Source organism: Gobio gobio, assembly GCF_949357685.1.
Source record: "Gobio gobio genome assembly, chromosome: 25".
Classification (NCBI taxonomy): domain Eukaryota; kingdom Metazoa; phylum Chordata; class Actinopteri; order Cypriniformes; family Gobionidae; genus Gobio; species Gobio gobio.
Window position 1 is genome coordinate 16,924,920 of NC_137121.1, and position 19,653 is coordinate 16,944,572.

The 19,653-nt window shown below is 39.2% G+C and overlaps 2 protein-coding genes across 24 annotated transcripts in view; one reads left to right on the plus strand and one right to left on the minus strand.

Annotated features, from left to right (window-relative positions):
* Positions 1-17: 17 nt before the first annotated feature.
* Positions 18-14,793, minus strand: LOC307122159 (ovochymase-2). 21 transcript variants are annotated; one of them, XR_013816007.1, is made up of 19 exons: positions 14,689-14,793; positions 14,513-14,610; positions 14,298-14,395; positions 14,034-14,206; positions 13,855-13,950; positions 13,193-13,344; positions 12,870-13,065; positions 10,666-10,780; positions 10,457-10,590; positions 10,222-10,365; positions 9,427-9,557; positions 7,897-7,990; positions 6,719-6,850; positions 6,109-6,189; positions 5,814-5,905; positions 4,042-4,096; positions 2,292-2,343; positions 1,930-2,060; positions 18-419 (listed from the first exon to the last, which is right to left on the minus strand). XR_013816007.1 is itself a non-coding variant. In XM_079810068.1 (19 exons), exons 1-19 carry the CDS (start codon positions 14,771-14,773, stop codon positions 252-254), a joined length of 2,319 nt encoding a protein of 772 aa, XP_079666194.1. In that variant the 5' UTR covers positions 14,774-14,793; the 3' UTR covers positions 18-251. The 21 variants fall into 21 exon arrangements, 13 of the variants coding, with proteins under 13 accessions (XP_079666194.1, XP_079666193.1, XP_079666192.1 ...); XR_013816008.1 differs by having other exon boundaries at positions 1,930-2,063; XR_013816009.1 differs by having other exon boundaries at positions 2,292-2,383.
* The window catches only part of far1 (fatty acyl CoA reductase 1), a 38,619-nt gene continuing 20,764 nt past the window's right edge, over positions 1,799-19,653 (plus strand). Inside the window, exons 1-2 of one of the 3 annotated variants that reach the window (XM_079810074.1) lie at positions 14,876-14,912; positions 16,672-16,879. The gene's annotated coding sequence lies outside the window, so the exon portion shown is untranslated. Of the gene's footprint in view, positions 1,851-14,875; positions 14,913-16,671; positions 16,880-19,653 lie in introns of those variants that run through there. The other 2 variants (XM_079810076.1, XM_079810075.1) reach the window with 2 other exon arrangements.

The following is a 19,653-nucleotide window of genomic DNA, read 5'->3' on the forward strand; positions in this document are numbered from 1 at the left end:
CTAAGACAGATTTTTTTGAAGTTTTAAAATATTTTTTATTCAAATTAGCCAAGGATGTCTTGGCTTAAAAAAAGTAAAGCATATTGTGAGTGCTTCAGAACTCTTTAGAATTAAATAATTCACAAATTTATACTGAATTCTGCTAACAGAAGTATTCCGTCTATTCAGAATTCAGTATATGCTAGTAAGTAAGCAACAAATCCATACAGCACAGCTGACATTTATGTGAAGTGGTTGCTAATATGTCATTTTCACTCTGTGTCCAAATGCTTTGAGATCCAGTTCATGACGGCTGGTACTGAAGAATACACTGCAGGCTTCTGGATCCCACCACAAGGTTCTCCCCAACTCTTCACTCCCATCAGAGCAACCCCAGATGTGTTTGTCTGACAAACGAGAGGACCGGCGTTCCAATGAGTCTGTGAAAAGGTCAGAAAATAGTTAGTACCAGTTATTTTGTCTAGACACTGAAATGCGCATTTATTTTCCACATCAAATTTTACAAGCGCGAAGGGCATAGTTCTCCCCCAAAAAATGTTTGGGTCATTATTTACTCAACCTCGAATTTCTTTGTGGGACAGAAGATAGATTTTTGTCCATATAATTGTCACCAAAACTGTTTTGTTTCCAACATTCTTCTAAATATCTTCATATGGATTACTTTCATTGTGTTTTTTTGAAGCTTTGTCAATATACTGTCTGTCATTCTCTCCTTTTATTGTTACATTTAAAGAAAGTCATAGGCTGCAATACTGACATACTCTTTGAGTAGGTACTCCATTTGAATAAGTAATTATTCTGAATAAGTAAATATTATCTGGACAGACTACACCCATGATGTCATTGTGAGTGGTGCAGGTATGGCATCACTTTGTAGGCCAAAACGCAGAAGCGAGTTAGCATTTTAGCACGTCCGGTTCCCTCGTTCTGAAGTCAATGGGGTTTTTGGCTAAATAGCTGAAATAAGGTGGTGAACACAAGCTCAAGACACTTTCACGTTTTACTAAACAATATAAAATACATCAGTATTACCCTTTTTTATTATTTTTTTAGCTGTTAGATGTCTTGAAAAAGGCTAACGAGTGGCTAAATGGAACTACAGAGGCTGTCAGGGAGATTAAACGTCATCACGCCGAACAGGTCCGCTTTTACAGCCTCATTATGCTCATAACTGTGCTCTTATAAACTATTCTAACTCCAACTTTCTGGCAAAATGTTTTTAGATGTAAATTGGAAGAGTTGTCGGAAGCTTAGTGATGGTGACGTTGAAGTCGTGGGACTGTGGTGTATGTTTATAGCCTACCTTTAGCGTTTTACTTCTAGCGACTGCATTTAGACTTCAAAATTCATAACAGTTGCGTTCATCTTTGATAATTATCTTTATGGACAAAAAGTGCAAGTATCATAAACTTTTATGGGACACGGAGCTTGTTTTTTTTCTTCCGATAATCAAAAAGCCTATGGGGAAATCCTATTGGGTTTTTCTCGAGGGAAGGGAACCAGCGTGATGCTAACTGCCGGTTGGCCTACAAAGTGAATTCATACCTGCACCACTCCAGTGGCCTTATGGGATAGTAAAGTGTCCATTGGATTCACACTTCAGAATCTCAGTGAAATAGTCATTCGGGTAGCCTACTTTGCAGCTACAGTTTTATGAATTCTGTGAATTAGTACAGACTACTCTTTTTACATACTGTTTTTCACCTACTTTATAGGAAGCCAATTCAGATGCAGCCACAGTCTCTACCAAATACCGCCCTCATTGATCACCACAACAAGTAAACATCAAGTCCTTCGTTTGGGACCCCGTTTGAGACAGAGCTCATCATTAACGAACCTACCCACTAGAGGTCAGTATTTCTTCAATTGCATTCCCTACTAGTAAACAGTAAGTGTTCAGGGTAGTTCACAGACAGTACAGCTCCTCACCATGCATGATTCTCCACTGCTCAGTCCGGCACATAACAAAGCAGGTGTCATTCTAGTTCTGTGCTGTTGTTCACACACCGCTCGTTCCAGCACAGATATATTTAGCCATACAGGTCTGCACTGCCCATGACCTGCTAAAAAGAGTGCATAACATTCACCTAAAGATGCACACAGAGCAAAACGTGCAACAGAGAAAATTATGTTTTTCAAGTGACATTCAAGTTCTGAAAGTGCAACACTTGGTGAACAAGTAGTCGTGAAATGTCATGTTTGCTTATGATGCACACACACGTATCAAAATCCTCCAGACTATTGTGTAACCATCACAGCGGTCAACTCGTGAAGCCAGACGGGTGACGTACACATGTGGCTGGTCCACACCGGAGCCCAGCAGTGGAGGGAGGGGGAGATTTCCTGTCCAGCAGAGGGTAGACAAACAGGCTGCGTGCTTTCACTGAGATTTAACGGAGAGCTCAACTGAAGCAAAGCCACATTATATTCGGGAGAGGATGTGTTGTAAAAAGGGTTTAAGTGTACTCTGATCACATCACGGGTCTGAAAAGAGATCTCATTTACTTATGGAGCATTTTCATTTTTGGGTGAACTGGCTCTTTAACTCTTTCCCTGCCATTGACGAGATACTCAGCTTTTCCGGCTTTCCACTGTTATACAGTAGGGGGTGCTATTACGCAGCCCCTGAACGAGTAAAGTATCTACAGAGTTGTGCAGGTATGAAATCACTTTGTAGGCCCAAACGCAGAACCGAGTTAGTATTTTAGCACTTCCATTTAGCACAAGACACGTTTTATTCTATGACATAAAATACACTCACCTAAAGGATTATTAGGAACACCTGTTCAATTTCTCATTAATGCAATTATCTAATCAACCAATCACATGGCAGTTGCTTCAATGCATTTAGGGGTGTGGTCCTGGGCAAGACAATCTCCTGAACTCCAAACTAAATGTCAGAATGGGAAATTGTAGCAATTTTGAGCGTGGCATGGTTGTTGGTGCCAGACGGGCCGGTCTGAGTATTTCACAATCTGCTCAGTTACTGGGATTTTCACGCGCAACCATTTCCAGGGTTTACAAAGAATGGTGTGAAAAGGGAAAAACATCCAGTATGCGGCAGTCCTGTGGGTGAAAATGCCTTGTTGATGCTAGAGGTCAGAGGAGAATGGGCCGACTGATTCAAGCTGATAGAAGAGCAACTTTGACTGAAATAACCACTCGTTACAACTAAGGTATACAGCAAAGCATTTGTGAAGCCACAACACGCACAACCTTGAGGCGGATGGGCTACAACAGCAGAAGACCCCACCGGGTACCACTCATCTCCACTTCAAATAGGAAAAAGAGGCAACAATTTGCACGAGCTCACCAAAATTGGACAGTTGAAGACTGGAAAAATGTTGCCTGGTCTGACGAGTCTCGATTTCTGTAGAGACATTCAGATGGTAGAGTCCGAATTTGGCGTAAACAGAATGAGAACATGGATCCATCATGCCTTGTTGTTACCACTGAGTGTGCATCAGTATTACCTCACTCATGTGTAAGTATCATAAACTTTTGTTGATCACAGACACAGAGCTTGTTTTTTGCGATAATCCAGAAGCCTATGGGAAATCCTATTGGGTTTTTCTCGAGGGAACCAGTGGGATGCTAACGGCCGGTTGGCCTAAAAAGTGACTTCATGCCTGCACCACTCAAAAAAAAACACAGGGAAAAAAGAGGCAGAAATGAGCGATCTCGTATGCAAGCAGATGCATATGAAAAATAACGCGTGCATAAACAATAAACAGCATATGAATCAAAACGGCCTGAAGTTACGAGTGAAATGTCAACCCAGGAAGTGGTTAGGACTGTTTAAAAGCAGATGTTCAGATATTCATACAACAAAATATTCTGGGGGGCCATGACATTTTTATGAAAATTTCCAAAAACGCTTGCGGTGGCTGGCAACTTTAGAAAGAAAAAACTAAACAAAAATGCTGGCTAGGAAAGAGTTAAAGACACAAGATTAATGAATTTGCAAAATCAACAATCAGTTAGTTCCTGGAACAACATTCCTGCCAATTTTTGTTGGTGGGATGTTGATGTACTTCTCACCTGTTTCTTTGAGCCTTCTGTCGTCACTGATAAAATTCTTAGAAGTCTTTCTTCCCTGCAAAGAAATCCACATAAAAAGTACTTTCAGTATAGTGTCTCCATAAAAAGGAACTATGCTGTGTATTTATACGTTTTAATGTCTTTTTTCAAAGTTAATACACGTGCACTGTTCTAGAAACTATGGAGCCCTAAAGGTATCACATTGACCCTTGCTTGGCAAAATTTCGCAGACGGAATCCAGCCATTAAATCTGGATCTGGAGTTTAGCGTGAGGGCAATAAACTTCCCCACGCACAATTTCGCAAGTTGGTCATGCAAATTAACAGTGCCGACCAACAGAAAGCTTCTTGGTTTGAAAGTGATTTCTGTGTGAGGGTTCTTCATACATCTTTACACTATAGTCAATGGACAATGAACCAGTTTTTGTCTTCAAAAATTTTGATAATGTGACAAGCCGCGTCTTAAAAGGGACATGATGATGGTAAAAAAATAAATAGGTAGGCATAATATGATGGGAGGAACAATTATAATTAAAAGTTTTCTGAATAAATTCTGAATTTATATCAGACAATCCTGACTTCTTTTCTCAGAATTGTGATATAGTCAGAATTGCGTGATATAAAGTCAGAATTATCTGTTATAAAGTCAGAATTATTTGATATAAAGACAGAATTTTGTGATATAAAGTCAGAATTGTCTGATATAAAGTCAGAATTGTGTGATATAAAGTCAGAATTATCTGATATAAAGTCAGAATTATTTGATATAAAGACAGAATTGTGATATAAAGTCAGAATTATCTGATATAAAGTCAGAATTATTTGATATAAAGACAGAATTGTGTGATATAAAGGCGAATTGTGTGATATAAAGTCAGAATTGTCTGATATAAAGTCAGCATTGTCTGATATAAAGTCAGAATTGTCTGATATAAAGTCAGAATTGCGTGATACAAAGTCAGAATTGTGTGACAAAGTCAGAATTATCTGATATAAAGTCAGAATTGTCTGATATAAAGTCAGAATTGCGTGATATAAAGTCAGAATTGTGTGACATAAAGACAGAATTGTGAGATAACTTGAAAGTGCGACTTTATATCATGCAATTCTGACTTTATAACTCATAATTCTGACTTTATAACTCGTAATTCTGACTTTATAACTCGTAATTCTGACTTTATAACTCGTAATTCTGACTTTATATCTCGCAATTCTGACTTTATATCACGCAATTCTGACTTTATAACTCGCAATTCTGACTTTAAATCTCGCAATTCTGACTTTATATCACGCAATTCTGACTTTATAACTCGTAATTCTGACTTTATAACTTGTAATTCTGACTTTGCATCTCGCGATTGCGACTTTATATCACGCAATTCAACTCGTAATTCTGTTGCAATTACCTTTTTTTATTTTTTTGGAAACAAGCGTCCATACAAATATTTTGCGAGTTAACGCAAAGTTGTTTTTGCAATAATGTTTTGTGCCGTAGCATAGCGCAAATCCTGTCCAATCCTGTAGTGCCTGTCCACTTCACTGGTTTTGAGAGAGAACGCAAACTTTCTTAATATAAAAAAATATATATATTTTCCACCTATCTCATTTTATTCCATCACCATCCACCAGTCCATTAGAAACAGCCTGGCATGTTAACATTTCTGGCATGTTGGTTGCTCACAGGTCATAGACACAGTGTGCATCAGTAAGGATCCATTGTGACTGGATGATCGCCCCGCTGCAGTCATGGCCTGCACCCAGACCAATGCTCACGTGCCAACGCCATGGCAGTTTCCCATCATCCTCTTCTCTCCTCAGGGCGTCCAGTCCAGATGCAGCAAAGATATCAGGCATTCCACACGGAGCTGAGAAGTCAGTGGAACGCAAGCATGAATACCAAATACACCCACACAATCTGTTCAGAGATAAATGCAGTCTCGATTTGTGCATTTTCCCTTATTTTACAATTTTTTTGGCTCCAGCTGGATTCCACACATTCTAAAGGCCCTCTGAGATTCTGAGACAAAGAGCCTATTTTAAAGCACAATGGAGAACACAAAGGACAAACCAGCCTGCAAATGTGGCGCGATAACTCGGCTGTCATCATCCGCTTCCTCCCCCTGATCTTTATACGCTGACTCTTGGAGATCTGTGAGGAAATATAATATTCAAGTCCTTATTATTTCACACAGTATAAGTATGTGGTTACGAACTCTGTGGTGTCAAAGAAAGGCTTGGTAAGTTGAGTTCATAAGCAATATTCATTGTACCTTTGAATGAATAATATATTTTTCTAGTGTCTAATTTAATACAAACATTTTAATTAAAAATGATATCATCAAACATCAACCTAAATAGAAACATGAATTTGAGACTTTTTTTTATCTTAAATTTTATATTTTATGTATAGGCCTACACATAATGTATATCATATGTCTTATAAAATAGCCTCAAGTATATATATAATATAATAAACTGTTTGTATAAATGCATGTAGAGATTGCAAGACTATTTGACTTTACTGTTGACCTTTTGAGGTAGTATAAATAGTAGTTAGTTAGCTTGTGTGTTTATACTGTGCATACTATTTGGACATGTAGGTCACATGTGAGTCAGGTTTGGTCGGGTGAAATTTGAACACCTGCCGTGAGCATTTCTTTGCTCATGTTGACTCTCACCCTTTTCGCTGATAAAAGAAAGGGTGGCGACGAAACCACGGGCGGAGATGGTGTTATCTGTGCTGAAATGCAGAAGCATTATGCGACCGTAGCTGAGAACAGCTGGAGGGACGCTCCTGCCACATACAACCACTTAAGACAAAAACATTAATAGCAGAGCATTTGAAAACTACATTTCCCACAATGCCGCAGTGCATTGTGCAAAAAATGCATGTAACAGTAAACTGTCAACTCTTATGTTTACATTATTAATGATAAAATAAAACAGAATAGTTCAAATATACACTCTCGTTAAAAAGTTTTTTTTTTGAAAGACACTTTTATTCAGTAAGAATGCATTTTTTTTATGTTTTTAACATTTTCTATTTATAAATGTTCTTTTGAGCTTTCTTTTCATCAAAGAATCCTGGAAAAAAAAATCAGTTTCAACAGAAATATTACACAGCACTGTTTTTAACATTGATAATAATAAGAAATGTGGTCACACTTTTAGGGTCCAATTCTCACTATTAACTAACTATTAACTATGGAAAAAATGTACATATGCAACTAGAGGTAAAGCAGAGGTTTTTGAAAAGATATGGTCCCCTTTTGTACAATTTGTTAATAGGTAGATAATGGAATGTGATGACTGTCGTTTTGAAATTTTAACAACTTTTATCCCCATATGTAAAATGTGTGTTTATTTATGTGTACATACATGTTTTTCATAGGGTTTTACAACAAAATCAATAAATACAGAGTGAAAAAAACTATTAACTATGACTTTTGTCTCAATAAACTACTAATTACTGCTTATTAATAGTTTGTAAGGTAGCTGTATTGGGTTTAATAGATGTAGAATATGGTAATAAACAGCCAATATCCTTGTAATATGCATGCTATTAAGCAACTAGTTAATAGTGAGCATTGGACCCTAAACTAAAGAGTTACCAGAAATGTTTCTTAAGTTACATTCAAGTATATTCAAATAGAAAAATGTTATTTTGAATTGCAATAACATTTTATAATATTAATGGTTTACTGTATTTTTAATGAAATGAATGGAGCCTTGGTGAGCATTAAAACTTATTTTAAAAACATAAAAAAATCTTACTGTCAGCAAACGTTTGTGCATAGTTCTGTTTTGATTTTAAAATATCAAATACTTACATTTGAATCATCTTTTTGTACTTTACCTATTTCGTCCTTGCCATCAATGTCTCCGAACACTGTGAGTGAATCATATTTGCAGTTTTCCGACTCCTCAAGGTCAAAGTCATCAAAGTCAAGCTTTAAAGCACATAGTAAAGTTACTCCATCGCAATTAGCATGTTAGCATACAGAATGGGATGATTATGTACACAGAATTGACCAGTCTGGTGTTTCTGGCATTGCAGATACCTAAAATCATTTAAAGGGAGGGGGTGAAACACTTCAGTCAATCTCATGTCGATCTTGAGTACCTATAGAGTAGTATTGCATCCTTCATATCTCCCAAAAGTCTTTAGTTTTATTATATTTATAAAAGAAAGATAGGCTGTACCGAGTCTTTTCGGGGGGAAAAAACAGAGCGGCTGGGGGCGTATCGTGTGGGCGGAGCTAAAGAATGACGAGCGCACACAGCTATTGCATTGAGAGCGTTTTACAACATTTGTGTGTGTTAACTCATGGTTTATGAGGACATAATTTGGTTTATCGACTGTATGCGATTTAATGTAGCAAGCGGAACGGCTTTTCACGTCAGACTAGTGGGTGTTTACATAGAAAAACAATGGAATAGTAGCGCATTTGAATGAACGAGCCGATAGCTAACAACACAAAGACATTTGAAGCAGTTTTACTCACCGCCTGCTTCCAACATACGACGTGAACCTTAATTGATGGAACCGCTCCATCTTTCAGCATTAGATGAGCTACAAATCCGTAGTTGAACTGTACCTTGTTTATAAACCATCATTGCCGAAATTCAGAGAACAAACAAAAACACGTGCACAACTCCGTTGCTGCTCCGGAAAAACAAATTCCATCCACTGTCCCATTAACGCTGGGTTCTTTGGAAAGCTGTGCAGGGTTGTCTTGCCCTGACAACCAAAAACACACATCTTTGGTGACATTGTTGATTTTGTGAAGTCCTGTGACTGCAAAAGTGACTGTGACGGCTTCCCTAAAGCGTTTACACTCTTGCTCTAGTCGCGCGCGCGCGCCCTTCTGGGAGAAGAGTCCGTACAGCCCGTACAAGGACATTTCGCCCTATCTGACGTCAGATAGACCCATACTCAAAAAAAAATGTTCCGAAACTTATGAGAAACCGGAAAGAGTATTTTTGCCGCAGAAATATTCCATCAAACGTCCAACTGTTTTTTTTTTTTAACTTTGTCCATGTTTAGGATGGGAATCCAGGTCTTTAACAGTGTAAAAAGCTCAGTATGCATGAAACAGCATTTTACCCGCTCCCCCCCGTTAAGACAAAAAAAATGGTTCTTAATTTGATACAATAGCATTTTGTAAACAGCAGGTAACAACCAGCATTACATGACTGCAGTGACGTCATAACGTCGCTCATTGGAATCTAATTGAGTATCACATTCTCTTTTGCAGGGAAACCGATCAGAGCCTCCAATCTCACTGCATGCATGCATTCATGACCGGACAGACAGGTCATGACTGGACAGAAGAGACACTAGGCACTGACTGGGCCAACACAAGGGCTACAGGGTTGTTTTTACCTTGACTATGTGGCCTTCTGGGGCATAGATGACCCAGCGGCAAAGACTGTTGTTGCTGTAGGCTTGCGGGTAGGCGGGGCTCCGTACAGCCCCCTTGTGCTGTAACAGCACCACTGTTCCACATTCAGCCCCTGCACAAACACAAAAGGAGAAACTGGTGGAATGGAGCCCAGCCAATGACGTTGCAGCATGGTGTCACATTTCTGTCTGGCAAGGGTCATATCGAGGGGAGCAGGGTGGTGATTTGAACCTAGCTCTTACCTTCTCTGAACCTACCACTGGTAGATGGCCCCCTGGCAGACATGTAACTATAGTAACGGTACCTTTGAGATAAGCTCTCAGCTCTCTGAGGAGCCTATCTGAGCCATTGCAGTGTGGAAACAGAATTCTACTGGGGAACGTTAGCTTGCCTCTCAACCTGACTGGGGATATGAACAGACTTTTCAACCTGTGCTGCTAAGGAGAGCACAATTAGGGTGAAACCTTTTTTAGTAACAGAACTGTATGGATACACAGACGTGTAAATGAGGCAATGCTCGAAAACAACACCATCAGGCATGTGCAAGCATGCTAATCAAGCACACAGTAAGCAAGCAAGCATAATGTTCCAAGCATCAACGCAATGTTTGGTGATCGCCAAGGACTACAATTGCACAACTCATTTTGAATTGTCACTGGACTGTCACCAAACAGGCTTGAGCATTCAGATTTTCTCAAGCTTTTTTTGGCCCCTTTCAAGGAACTTTGTCGTCTTTTTGTAGAACAAGAGAAACCAGTTGGACAGATTCAACTCACCAAATAAGTAGTCCTCGCCAACACCACTGATCTGTATAGCAAATCCTGCACCTGGTCTGCTCACATCAGATACAAACTGTACTGTGACACTATGGGAACCATCAATAAGAATCGGAGATGGAGGTTGACCACCACAGAACCAACCTGGTAAGTAAGGTCACAAGGTGAAACATGCAACCTCAAAACTACATACAGAAGGTAAAAGAACAGCAAAGTTATCGAAAAGTTCCTTTACCTATTCGCCTGTCTTCATCCATAAACACAGTCAGATAATCGCTTTGGCACTGTGTGTCATTCTCCAGGTCAAACTCCAGGAACTCCAGAAGAATACGTTCCCCAATGGCAACTCGAATGGACCACAAACACATTCTGCACCAAAAAAAAAAACGTTTCAGTTTTGGCCTTTTGGTTGCAAATATATAAGTTGCTTCAGATGTAACTCACTCATTGTGGTTGTAGCTTTGCCCTGAATGAGCTGGATTTCTGATGATGCCTTCATTTCCAGGAACAACTCCATCAGGTACACTGCACAGGGACCTTTCCACACCTACATTGAGTTCTGTAAGCAAGTAGTCATTTATTTAAAGTGACTTGCAGTACACTTACTGACTGGAACTTGGGGTTAGCCGGCCCACATTGTATAGCGGCCCAACGGGAAAAAACTCCTGGTGTTCCAGATGGCCAGTCCGCCCCTTGGTTAGGTGTCTTGCTCGTAGGGCTGTAGCGATACACTAATCTCACGATACGATACGATACACGATATTCAGCTCACGATACGATATATATCACGATATTCAGCCAACGATACGATTCGATACGATTCGATATAATTCGATACACTTACATCATTTTCTGAAAGATTTAAAGGGGACAGAGTGATTTTGGTGACATCTTGTGAGCGTTTTATTTACTTGGATTGAATTAACTGAACTGAAAACTAAAATCATCAATTACACAATATATGTCTCTGACGGGACAGAGAGTCTACAGCTTGCAAATGCTGGACAAAATGAATCAAAGATGTGTTGAGAAAATTTGTTCCATTTAATGAAACAGTGCAAACTGTAGCTTACAAGCCTTTGAAAAGTAAATAAATTGCAGTATTGCAATTAACAATGGAGTTTTAAAAATTGCAGCAAGTGGCCTGTTCTGAACAGTTTCTTTGACAGCTTTTTTAGCTTGACACTGACACTTGGTATTTCCAGAGTATTTCACGTTTGTGTCACACAGCTTGCAAACCAACCGCAATGCTTTGTCTAAGTCAAGGGTCTCCAACCTTTTTTCATTTGAGAGCTACTTTTTAAAAAAGAAAGTCAAAGAGAGCTACTCATGTTATATAATACTTAAAACTCTTAAATAATGCATCATAATTCTCTTATTAACAACTATCCAAACTGTTTTACACCTGAAAGAGTATAGTAGTAGTTCCAGTAGTCGGTACAATACCACTATTTTTTTTTAAATAAATGTTTTATTATATATGATGATAATCATAAGTAAACAATACATAAACATGTAAAGGCTTTATGCTGTTTAAAAGTAAACATTGTTTATAAATGAAAGATCAAGTGAAAAATAAGCAACCATTAATAATTATATAATTAGTATTATTTATTTCATAATTATTATTATTAGTAGAGACATATTATTATTACATAGAGACGTAGCTAAATTTACTGTAGGCTACAATCTGTAGTCAATCTCTTCACGTTAAACCGAACTTTTATTTTGACGGGTTGGCGTGATTACCAGTGTCTGTGTTCATGATATGACAGTGGGTGCGCGTCTCAGTCATTCAGCTCCCTAGTTCAGTCAGGGATCAGCCCATTGACTTATGTCCTGATCAGTGCCCTGACTACTGAACCAGGAGCAGAATGAGACGCACCCAGTTTTCTCAAATGATAAATGTAAATTCTCATGAAGTGACGGTTTATGCGTTCCGTGTCGGCAGAGACTACAAGAGCGAGTGCGCGCGCGGCGCTCGTCATCCACACAGACGCATAACATGCAGGAGTAATTTAGCAGTTTATTTTACAGACACTAGTATATATTCGGCTTCAGTCTGGACTCGAGCCCTGCGCTTAAATTAACACGGAAGCGACTGAACGCAGCTGCTATGGTGAGCTATTTTTAGAACAGACCCGCGGGCAACTCGTGTGGTCCTTGCGGGCGACTCATGTTGTTGACCCCTGAGTCTAAATCGTCGCTTTCCTTCTTCTTTTTAAACCCAAAGTGCTCCCACACATCTGCTTTTAAGCATGAAGGGAACGTTACTGGATTTATATTCGCCGCCATTTTCTTGAATCTCCTCGCTCTGACTCCGTAAACAAGAAGAGATAGACGTCGGCGTCTGTGTAAAGTTAGTGCGGGTAACTTGCTCTACAGCGATACTAGCGGCTGGCTGACCAAATCGCTCTTCCTGCAACGCAAATGGGGGTAAACACGGGGATTTGAATGGGACTAATGTATCGATACTCGCGGCTTAAAAATCGATACTTTCGTGGGAGAAAAAATATCGATTTATATCGCAGAATCGATAAAATTGCTCAGCCCTACTTGCTCGATAGCAAAATGGTGATTGATCAGCTCTTGCTGAACCTACATTGTTTCAGTTAGTAGCCTAGGACCAACTCGACAACAATACCCACCTTTCCTAAGATTTGACTTGATCCATGGCAGAAACATTAAGACATCAGTGAATACTCCAGGTGAGCCTCTTCTGGATGATGGTTTGAACTTGTTGTCATTCCAGCTTCGACCACAGCCCTTACCCCATGACGTGACCCCCACAGCCACCCAGCTTCCATCTGCTCTGGAGCAGAGGAGAGGACCCCCAGAATCCCCCTGGAGCACAGGAGGACAGATAGGAACTCAAAACAAAGAGTTGCAACCATCTCTGCCAACCTGAACCAGAGGAGTGCAATATTCAGGGCGTTAATTAAGTCAATGTCAATGTTAGGGAAACACTTACTTGGCAGGCATCTCTCCGACCTCTCTCTGGGCCAGCACACAGGACTGTGAAGGTCTTCTGCCCAGGTCTAAGAGTTTGCAGGACATGTTTGCACTTGCTTTGCTCTAACAGGTCCAGATGCACCTCTTGAAGAACCGATGGAAGTGGCCCTCCTAAAGAGAGGATAAACTTTTTTTTACCTTCATTATAGTAATGGTTTGAGATATTTGATATATTTCTCTCATGCATTAAAGGGTTAGTTCACCCAAAACTGAAAATTCTGTCATTAATTACTCACCCTCATGTTGTTCCAAACCCGTAAGACCTTCGTTCCTCTTCGTGTTAACTACTGTGTTAACTACGTCAACACCACAGAAGACTGATACAGACGAGAAGAAATTGTTGAATAAAGTCATTATTTTTGTGCACAATTTCACTTCATAACGTTAAGGTTGAACCACTGAAGTCACATGGACTATTTAAACGATGTCTTTACTACCTTTCTGGGCCTTGAAAGTCGCAATGACACTATGGATGGTTCAGAAACCTCTTGGATTTCATCAAAAATATCTTAATTTGTGCTCCGAAGATGAACGAAGGTCTTACAGGTTTGGAACGACATGAGGGCGAGTGATTAATGACAGAATTTGAGTCATTTCAATGTTGTTTAAAGGACTTCTCACTCTCAGAAATACGACCCCATCCACCTACAACACACATGGTCTTGGGCGGAAACCTCTCACCAGGATAAGGCAGACAAATAGGCTTAACGAAATCGTCTGTCAACAAAACACACATATTCATCTCTGATTCTCCAGCTGATTTATTGCATAAGCTGTGTTAGTCTCATAGAACGACTTGCCAAAGTGAATGCGTCCATTGATCTTAAGCAAAGCGATGTCGTAGCTCATGGGAGAGGTGCTTTGATATTTTTCATGGAACATTGCAGTCTTTACGTGGAAGTTCTGCTCCCCTCTGTCAACTTTTCTTTGGTTGAATTCACCTGCTACAGCCTCAATCTTGTGCAGGAAGTCCCTAGGGCAAGCAGTTATATTCAGAAGTAAGTCACTTAAGTGTTGACAGGGTCAGAAGTTATGATTAGTCATGGATAAATGAGTAGACCTACGTGGATACACTTGCAAAGCAGTGAGCAGCAGTCAAAAGCCAGTGGTCTGTCAAGATGGCTGCAGCGCAGAAATGCGATCCTCTGATCCTGAGAGACACCTGTAGATGATTGTGAAATTGATGTTTCCACACTGATATATCTACAGCAACACACTGCCTTTTGGGAATTAAATAAAGTATTGTATTGATTTATCATGGAAATGAACAGTTACGTGCCAGCCACGGATGGGAACCTCGTCTAGCCTCTGATCCTCCGATTATTCTCAAAGAACGGTCAAGGATGCCTCTTGACTTAGTAGATCCGCACTTTGCTTCTGCATTTAAAGTGACAGGACAAAAGTGTCATTAACCTGTGGCTTGCTTCCACACAACTGAATTAAACATTTTCTTACCACCGAGATGAACAGCATAGGCCATTTCGAGAAAACCCAACAAGCCGAGAAAGCCAACAAAGGTCCTGTAGGATAATTCAGACATTCTGTGTCCTCTGCTGTCAAAGACTGAGATTGGGGTATTTATAGAAGTGATAGAGGGGTGGTCTTTATGACAAATAGGGCACTGTGGTTACTCATTAACTTCACACAGGAAATAGGCACGTTGAACAGAAGATTGTGTGGTGAGTAGCTCTATCTAACGTTATCCAACTTAACTTTATATTTTACACCAACATATCCAAGGGTATATTTTAACAGTCTACTGATACTAAGGATCTAAATCCAACTTAAATAGGCCTATTTTGTGCATCTGTGTGTCTCATTAATCTACTGTATCCTGAAGGGTACAAGGAGCATCCGCAGAAAAAGGTTTTACAGCTACTTGTGATTCAGCTGAAAGAGAAAAGCTCCTGACAATGTTTCCCCTTAAGGACCAGAATGACCTTTTAATCTAAAGGTTTATTGGAAGTTGTTGGGTTTTGGCACAGTTAGATTCTACGCTTAAAATGGTGTACTCACACAGTATGTAAAAAATATACAATTATGAACCAAACAGAATTAGGTTACTAGGCCACTTAAAGTAGATTATTTCTCTCATATAGATTCTTTAATTTAATGAAGAGGATATTTCAGACATTTATGAAGGGAAATGGACATTATTTGTTGTATTCTGTTATGTGTGTATGTCTGACGATTATCATTGCACTTACCATGCCACCAGTTGACCTACAGGAACTTTTTGTTATTATTTTCAGTCATTTTGAGAACTGCCATTACATTTCAGACACTCTCACATGAAATGACTGTGAATTCATAGATGCAGTTGAAAAGACAGTAATGCCAATTCACTTTGTCTTGCATGTGTCAGACACATTTACACAAACCAGAGGTCTAGTAAACAGTAGGGAAGCTTTTCTTGACACAAAAGACAATTGTTGCAAGTGGGGGTAGGAAGCTCACCACTGGCACCGACGACACCAAACCAAACAAGGGTGAGTGTCATGTCTTAAAATTGTCAACATATTTGTGCTTTTGTCTGCAGAGAACAAAAGCTTAAGGCAGTTAAGTAGGTAATTCTTCTTGCAAAAATAACCTTAAATAAATTGACTTGTCAAGTTCAGTCTATACAAACATGGCCACAAATCAACAAAGATCAAGCTGAGGGAGAATTCATATGGTATTCAAACCCAACAGCTAATCGCTACATGCAAATTTATGTAAGCATAACAGTTTTGGAAGTAATGCTCTTTTGTTCAGTGATAACCAAGTGGAACATTTGAGCCATGCTACCTGGCAACCAGAGTAAACCACATACGGCAGTTATGAGAAGCCAGAAAAACCTGAAATTCCTTGGTTGATGGAGATTCCTGTCATAGATTTCCTGTTAAGAATTCGCAAACCTATCTCAGTATTTGCTAGAAACTTGATTTGCTCACAGTATTCTATGTAAGTTACTAAAAAGCTTATAAAGTTACACTGGATGCTGACTCATTTTTTTCTTGAGTCACTTGAAAATGGTTCAGACTGACAAGCAAATTTGAAATGTAATAGAGAAATCAGAAACGTTTTGCTCATTTTCGGGAAGTGCTGTTTTTTGACGTGTGTTTGCAAATATTGCAGACTATAGGCTATAGGCTTACACTTGAGGTAGCATTGTGGAAATATGCTATAGCTTGTAAAAACTGTCATTCAGGTTGTCGAGCTACAACCTTTGACGCCTTAGCCTATCTATTCACAGCGGTGGCCATGTTTAAGGATTGTCATGCGTCTATATGCGTAATGCTATAGGATTTATAGTAACATTAGAAAAACATGCTCCCTTGAGGGATTATGGAAAATATCCTACTCTGAGGGAGACATCTACACTGTGTGATCTCTTCCCAGTCAGAACCTGTCTCACCAGCGAATATAAAAAAATGATAAAATAATTTTTGCACATAGGATCATCACGAAGGTTATTCCTCGCGCGCGGTGGGCCGTGACGTCGTTCCTCTTCTGAAACGCAATCATCTGGCAACCCATCACAGTTCCTCTCCAGCGAAGCTAAGCTACATCACTACTGCGTTTCCCCATCACTGCTGGATAGAGCACCAGAGCCCTCGGATCAACGCGCAAAAATAGTGCGGGGGAAATATATTTAACATCACAGGTAAGCGCTCGCGTGCTTCACGGTTAAATCTTTTGTTGCCTCGTTTTTCCTGAGCGCAAAATTGAGTTTGCACGTTTTTACAGAGTGAATGCTAGCCGTTAGCACACTTTCGCATGCGGGGTTTTTTAGCGCCGGGTGTGTAGGAAATCCTCCCTGAAAGACGCACATCTGGAAAGTAATGCTTAAGCTGTATTTTGTTTACATGCACACATTTAATCAAGAAGTAACATTTTGTTTCCCTTTCAAATGGTGACCATAAAGAGTTTTTTCCTCTCCACATAAAGAGTTCGTGGGTGTATACAAAATGTGGATGTCTGTTGAAACTTATTAGACTTTTATTGCAGTCTGTATTCTTTTTTAATATTGCACACTTATTAAATATGTATATAGAATTCCCCTATTAATTATTTGCCATTAGGCCTATGTAGTAATATTCACAAAGACTTTATATACATTAGGATTCCCCTATATGCTTTCTAAACACTTTAAGCATAAGTAAAGAAACACCACAATGTGTGAGGTAAAAATGTTAAATTTTAGGGGGCGCGTGAGCTTCTTATGAAATGTGACGCATGTGTCATTTTGGCTCGCGCTTAATGCTCAGTAGTGGGGATGATTGTGATTCATCACAGTGATTCGAATCTTTTGATTCTGCTCTCCAAAAGATTTGTTTAGCTGATTCGTTCATTCACGTTACGGCGTAATGCCTGTAGGTGGGGACAAAAGCCTGCCTTTTTGTGTTATGAGCGAGTCGTTGAGTCGTTTACTCAACTCGTTTATTAAAACATAACATTCGTTCATGTACAAAACAAATCCTTTTTTTATAATTAGCTTTTCTGCAAAATGTCTAAGAGACACCAAAAAAAGAGTATTAAAGCATCTTTTTCCTGCATTTTATCAACTCTAGTTTACACAATTCTTCGGCCTGTTTTTGTTGTGATGGAGATTGACTCTCATGATATACTGGCACAAAAAATATCCCAAAACCACTAGAACAATGTTATATATTTTGTTGACTTGTGTACTTGCATTATCTCAAATGTTTCCAAGAATGTTTAAATCCAGAGAAATAAGCAATTTTAACTAGGACAAAGACCATGTCCGTGCGTCGCCTATCAATGACATCAATGACCGCGTTACCCTCGATTACCGGGTTTTTTGTTGTTGTTGTAGAAACCATGGAAACACCAAAGACGCTTTAATATATTATGTTTTATTAGACAGGTGAGCAACTGTTTGGATACATTAATCGACAGAAAATGAATCATTGGTATATAGCTCAACACAGTTAGTCTTATTGTTTAAATCTTGTTTTCTTGATTTACCGCAAGTTTTACCATGCCTAATATACATCTAGCTTACTGCAGTGTGCAACAAGTGTCTTATAGTCGCCGCCGAGCAAACGCACAGAGTAGCATTATAACACCTTTCAACACATTCAAATAATGTTTATATGATAAAACAGTGCTGCGTATGCATGACTGTCTGCGGCATAATAAAAGCTCTGTGAAATCCAGGCGTCATCAAGCTACGCCTTTGTTTGAAAAATTACATATTGTGGCTTTAATTATAGCTTACCCATTTCTCATTGTTTGGTCATCAGATTCTTTTTCACGTATGAGATTTGTCACTTGAAATTGGTTCAGACTGACAAGAAAATGTGAAATATAATCCTGCTTTGTTTATACATAGGCTAGTCACTCTGAGTCCGACTGAAAACACTGACTTATTCAGTAAAGGTGTATTCATTCAGCAAGTCCAGCTCATTCCCATACATGTTATTTTCTTGTGATAGTCTTTAAAGAGAGCGAAAGCAGTCATGCGCTTCAAAACAGAGAGAATAAGAGGAAAACATGAGTTCTTGGAAGTAAATGAGTCATGTGTTCACTTAAAAGATTTGTAATGATTCAGATGACAGAAACTATTTGAACAACTTCTGTCTGTATCCCTGATTTTTAGTTATTTGCATATTTCAGTAACGTATGCCATTTCATGTGGATGAACATCCCCACTGTTGTCGTTTTAATAAGGATCACAAGATGGAAAGGCAGTGTGGTCTTGTGACAAACCCAATTTATTTACTGTCACTGTATCTTTGATTCAGGTCTATTGGTGTAATGTTTTACAATGCACAAGATATTCTATCCCATTAGCCTTGAGTACTTATATTTAGGCTCTTAATGGAAAGCTTTTATGCTAAAGTACCCCTGACCGCAGTCATTATGTTGATGGGATTTGTTTACATACATCTTACTTGTTACAGTAGTTCAATTCCTCAGGTGCCCGCGTGCACGGCAGCTGCCCATGTGACGCATAAATAATTCAAATGAGGATGTGGGATCTAGGATCAATTTGCATCTGGTGTACTTGAAAGGGGAATTGATCATGTCAGATGTTCCCATATAGAATGTAGGAAAAAGTCTGATGAGATTTGCTTTCTTTCTTGGGTGTGCAATACTTGGTTTTCACTTTTAAATTCGTGATCACGCGTAACTGGCCTATAATTTGCAGGCATCAGGGAGCCACAATCAATATGCAGGTTATTGTAGATGCTTTTGAATGTGCACTCACCTTTCATGCAATTCACCATCATGCATATTCTGTGTTTTCTGTATGGCAGTACTGATTGCACATTTTACAAGATAAGATATCTGTCATTGGCGCTCAGGATCTGTTGCGCACCGAATCCTCCTTTATCATCCTGTCAGTCATTTCTCCATACTCTCGTCATGTGATGAGTGAAATCTTACTAATTGTAGTGTCAATTGTCCAGC